Source organism: Gymnoscopelus braueri (genome assembly GCF_963280865.1).
Source record: "Gymnoscopelus braueri genome assembly, chromosome: 6".
Taxonomy (NCBI): Eukaryota; Metazoa; Chordata; class Actinopteri; order Myctophiformes; family Myctophidae; genus Gymnoscopelus; species Gymnoscopelus braueri.
In genome coordinates this window covers 18,244,979-18,250,595 of record NC_137607.1, presented here as the reverse complement: position 1 = coordinate 18,250,595, position 5,617 = coordinate 18,244,979, and the positions used below count along the sequence as shown (strand labels likewise).

The following is a 5,617-nucleotide window of genomic DNA, read 5'->3' as shown; positions in this document are numbered from 1 at the left end:
TTTTCATATTCCATCCTGATTGGCTAACATTGACATGTAATGTTTGCAGGAGTGGCCCGTTTTGAACAAAATGCCGCAAATCATGAACGCAGCGTCCGATTGCGGTGAAACTTTGAATGCACATTCGCACTACGTTGAGGAACAAATGCCACCCTTTTAACATTGGCCTGTTATAGCGCCACCAGCAGGTCAAATTTAGCAAAACAAATTTTTAGAACAAAATGCCTCAAATCATGCATTGCCGTGCACGGCCTAGGAATAAATAGCACCCTTTTCACATTGGCCTATTATAGCGCCACCAGGAGGCCAAAATAACCTACCTGACCTGGCGGATACCTGTGCTCCGAGGAGCACTTTTTCTAGTTTTGTATGTTTTGCAGAGTGTAATGGAGCTGGAAGCAATTAAAACCCCCCACACATTAAATGTGTATGTAGATGAGACAGGATTCAACCTGAACAAAGTCAGGAGTTTCATCAGCAGCCTGAAAGAGAACTAAGATTATAATAATGATAATAATAATAATAAGTCAAGAGAACTCTATTAATCTGTGCAATCCATATGAAACTATACTGTAGTGTAGCATGGCATCATGGCTGGTAAAGTGAACTAGATTCGGTGGGTACCCACAGTTCCTACCACCCTATTGACCTTTTCCCAACCCTACTGAGTAGCCTAATTCTTCTCAGCGGAGGTGGAATTCTACAATCACCATAACCTTAATGACTTTATACTGAAGCAATTTTTTTGTGAGGACATCACGGTTGAGGCTTGCAGGGCATAGCTTCGGCATACAAGAAGGCTTTCTCCTCTGTGCAATGCAACGCACAATATCAGGTGTGATGTGGATGAAATGTTGTGGACAAACAGAGAGGCGAGACCCCCTTAACTCTCAGAGTTACAGACCTGTAAGGGTCCATTTAGAGAGGAACCCTAAGGGTCTCTGAACCCCACTTTGAGAACCACTGGTATAAGGTACATCATTATGTAATCAGGGTTGACACTATGCTGATAATTGCCATGTTTGTCTTTGTTTATTTAAGTATTTCATTTTTTTTTATTATATTTATCATATTTTATTTGTTGTTTCGTAAAATACTTTAACTGTTGCAGGGATTGCACGTATAGTTTTGAGGATGTTTCAGGAATTTAATTTAATCACTTGAGGGGAAAAAAGGAAAAAAGTGTGAACATTACAAAGGACAAAACAGGTTATGGATGTGGTTATGTTTGGTAAAAAATATTATTTGTAAGAAAATGTAATGAAAATAAAAACACATTTCTTGTCATACTTTATTTTTCAAAGAATTATTAAACAGTATTTTGAAATAACAAAACTAAAAAAACATCATCAACACATTAATATAAATATGGCACCATAAATATGGCATTATTTTTGGTCTGTTTTGTAAAAACAAAAATATATATATATATATAAATTAAGACTTGGAACAAATAAATACAATATATTTTAGACATGGAACAAATAAATACAATATATTTTAGACTTGGAACAAATAAATACAATAAATAAAGACAAATTATGTGCCTGTTCATAAACATTGTTAGTCTCTGTCGATTGCGCATCAAAATTGAGAGAGTCTGCTTAAAGGCAAAGAAAAGGCATTCTCCCACAACTGGCATTTTGTCTGATTGTCACGTAGCCTGTTTACTACAGCACATGAACAAAAGACCTTAATTTCTTGATATTTCTATCAGCTCCACTGATGTTGCATTTCAACAGTCCACTTAGAGGAACCTCCCCGTTCTGCCTCTGCGCGCTTCTCATTTCTTTCTCCCCTTCTCCCGTTCCGTTTCTCATTTTCTTCCTCAATGCACCTCAATGTTAGATGGCGTTCGGCTGCCCGCACAATACATCCATCCACTTCTAGAAGCCACCTTGACAAGTTCCCGCGGTCTCTCCGCGTTTGTCCGGGCCTCATCCCGCAAACATCAAGCGCTTTAACGGCCATCGAGCCTTCCATGTATTCTCAACCACCCTTAAGGCGACCACGTCTTCTTCACCTTCATATGTTCTCCTGTTGGGGCTGTTTGAAGGTCTTGCTGCCGGCTTGGATGGTCAGCTCCCTGTACACTGGGGAGCGCAGGAAGCGAGGGTAGCAGTCTTTGGCCATCAGCATGTAGATCCTGTGCTGAGCCAGATCAAAACAAGAGCCAGAGGGTGCCAGCAGGTTGGCTGTGGTGATGTCACGTGTCTCGTGGTCAATGTTGACCTAGAGACAAAGAGTGAAGCATAGACAGCAGGTAGTTAGTACACGGCAACTTTGGTCATTATGCGTCGTTCTCTGTGGACGTGTGTGTGTTGTTGTACAGCACATAAGATTGTTGCAGCACTATTGTTTTTGAAACAATTATATTGTAGAAACTATAGTGTAGACCATTGTTTCTCAAAGTGGAGTCTGGGGACCCCCAGGGGTCAGTTCCAGGGGGTCCCCAGCTTAAATGATGGATAGTTAGGAACCAAATGGACCCTTATGGTTCTGTAACTCAGAGAGTGTACAAATGAAACCGAATGGACCCTAACGGGTCCATTCGGTTCCATTTGTACACTCTCAGAGTTAAATTAACATTGATTTTACAATATAAATTGGGGTCCCAGAGATATAAATGCCATTACATCGGGGTCCGTAGTCTAATAATGCATGTCAAACTGGGGGTCCTTGAAATTAAAATGGTTGAAAATCACTGCTAGAGCTGTAAAAAATGTTCTCTTATGGGGGTCCCTGGCATATCTTTTCAAATGGGGGTCCGCCGGGCCGCCGGCTAATAAGTGTAAATTTGGGGGTCCTTGACATGAAAAAGTTTGAGAACCACTGGTGTAGACAAGTATAATAATAGATAATGTGTCTATATTCAAGTTCTAGGACTCAATTTAAATAAGGTTGCTTCTTACCTCTCGGGGCGCATCAATGCCAATGAATTCATCGTAGATCTTCTGGGCTTTAGCTGGCAGCCTTGCAGCAGATTTGATGCACTTGTATTGCTCACAGGCGAAGTAGAACGCAATGTTTTCCTCGCTGAACTCAGACACCAGGAAATCTGTGAAGGCACACAGTCCATCTGAGGGAGCAGAGAGAGGCCGGTGTTAATTCTGACAAACAACATGATTCCTATGGCACTGTGTATGTGATAGTCTGCGTGTGTGCGTGTGTGCGTGTGTGTGCACGTGTGTGTGTGTGTGCGCTCACGCGCGCGTGTGTGTGTGTGTGTGTGCACGTGTGCACGCGTGTGTGTGGGTGCGTGCGTGCGCATGAGCGTGCATGTGGGTGTGGGTGTGTGAGTGCATGCGTGAGTGCGTGCGTGCGTGCGTGCGTGTGTGCCTGTGTGCTCATTTATGTATAGTGTATTTGTGTGAAGGTGTCAAGACATTGGTCAAGTCTAAAAAGCCTACTTACGTTTACTTGCAAGGAGATTTTCAAAGGACTCTTTCCACCTCAAGCATTCCTGCAGGTCAGGCCTGGGAAACACACAGGGACCCAGCACTATTAGGATTGACCTGGCATTTTAATAAATGCATCAAGCTGTTTATATGCACATTAAATAGGATGTAATATTCCCAAGGCTTACCTATTTTTCCATATTTTGCAGCGAGAAAGACTCCAATCTGGTTTCAGCAAAATACTTCCAAGCCTTGCTTTCAGTCCCTTAGCCCTGGAAAAAAGGAAACAAAAACATGATCAGTTTAACGTAGTCTTTGAATACATATTTACGGAAACATTTCATTACAAGTAAATTGATGTATATGAGGTGCCGGTTGTGTTAACGATTCAATTTGGTAGTCCATGGCAATGCACTTGTATTTATTTTATATTATATTACTTAATTTCTGTAAACTATACTCTACCCCCAATCCTCATTACAATCCAAATCATTTAATTTTTAATCATAAAAGCCAGAAGGTCTGACGTACCTTTCCAAACAGGAGTTAGGCAGTGATGCAAGTCCTTTGCACATTGTGTAGCAGCGGCGGTGATGCTCAGCTCAGCGCAGTGCTGTACTGCAGGCGTCGTACAGTAGCTTGTAGTGTGTTATCCGTCAGGCAAACCTCAAGAGAGGAGGAGGCGGAGCAGCAGCAGCAGCAGTGTCTGCAACGTAGCGGAACAGAGATTATATACTGCTACCTCTAACGCGTCATCAGCCCTCTCAGCCAATCACATGGCGGGAGGAGGTGGGGGTTGAGAGAGAGAGAGAGAGAGAGAGAGAGAGAGAGAGCAGAATGGGAGGAAAGGGTGGGGGGCAAGGACAAGCCAGTACATTAGCTGACAAATTGATAAAAACGATGTATTGTAAGCTTATAATTCTGTGTTCCAATTTTCAGTGTCCCTGAAATGTTGCCATGGTAAAAATTGTTTCACTGTATCCGGCCTCTCCAAAAACATTAAACCCACAATAGGAACTTCCCATACAGTGTGTTGCACATGTGCTCAGACATGTGTGTGTGTATAACTGTCTATATTTTTTATTTGGTGTAGGGAAAATAACACATTTTGTATGTTGGTGCTAATCAGATGTGGACATTAACTTTATGCATAATTATACTTTGGTAATGGTTTGAGGTTGTGGTAACTACACAACCTCAAACCTCTAGCAAAGCGTAATTATGCTCGTCCAAGTCCACATATTAGCGAGAAATCTAAATCGACTTCCACTGGTGAAACAGGTCTGAAAGTCACTCTTTTAGTAAATAAACAAACAATTTTGAATGAATTAGGAAGAAGATTCCGGACGCGGCTCGCTCGCACGCACGCACGCACGCACGCACGCACGCACGCACGCACGCACGCACGCACGCACAGCGCCTTTGGCACTTGTTGTGGAGATAAAAATGAAAATGTTTGCAAGCAAATATTGTTTGCTTTGTCTTTTTTCAGCCGAGGACAAACAACATGTTTTGACCAAAAGCAAGGTCTTCTTCGGGCAAACTATTAATGTTAAGGCACACTAAAGCCTTCTCATAAAAATACAGAAACAAATCCATCTAACAACATGGCAGTTAACAAACATGATTATCGACTAATTCATTGCATTTCTGATATTGCTGTACACACTCTGCAAGACATCTCTCATGACCCAGTTTGTTCACCTCTGAGCTATGCTGTGGGAAAACGGTTCAATCAGCCTTGAGAACAGTCAGTCTACTCTACACAACAGTGTATGGAAATAATTGTGCGTGAAGAATGTACACTATATGCTGTAAACCACTGATCTTCAACGTTTTTCAGGCCAAGGACCCCCTATCTGAGAGAGAGATGACGCATGGACCCCCCCCCCACAACATATCGGAAATGCGGTTTAAACTTTTTCATAGATTGTTTGACAGCACTATCATCAGTGTATGTTAGATTCATGTGTATTTTCAGACATCTAACCACTTAAACCGTCAATACTTAGTAAAGTTGACCTTTCACTATGTACTTAGTCTGCTCCTTTTTCCTTCTCTTTGCCAAAAATAGCCGATCTACAAGCTCACAACGCCTTGCAGCGCGAGGTGTTGTGAGATCTGCTATTTTTGGCAAAAGTTCTCCTTAGAATAGGGATGCTATTGCTGCTATTGGTGCTATTAAATTAAAAAATATATATCCTATGACACAAAGATTT

At 41.8% G+C, this 5,617-nt stretch overlaps 1 protein-coding gene across 1 annotated transcript; it reads right to left on the bottom strand.

Annotated features, from left to right (window-relative positions):
- Positions 1-2,025: 2,025 nt before the first annotated feature.
- On the bottom strand, positions 2,026-3,973 carry rgs16 (regulator of G protein signaling 16; the record flags this gene model as incomplete). The annotated part of the gene is made up of 5 exons (XM_080429872.1): positions 2,026-2,232; positions 2,913-3,079; positions 3,415-3,476; positions 3,587-3,670; positions 3,930-3,973. The coding sequence occupies 5 exons, from the start codon at positions 3,971-3,973 to the stop codon at positions 2,026-2,028; spliced, it is 564 nt and encodes a 187-aa protein (XP_080285998.1).
- Positions 3,974-5,617: the final 1,644 nt, after the last annotated feature.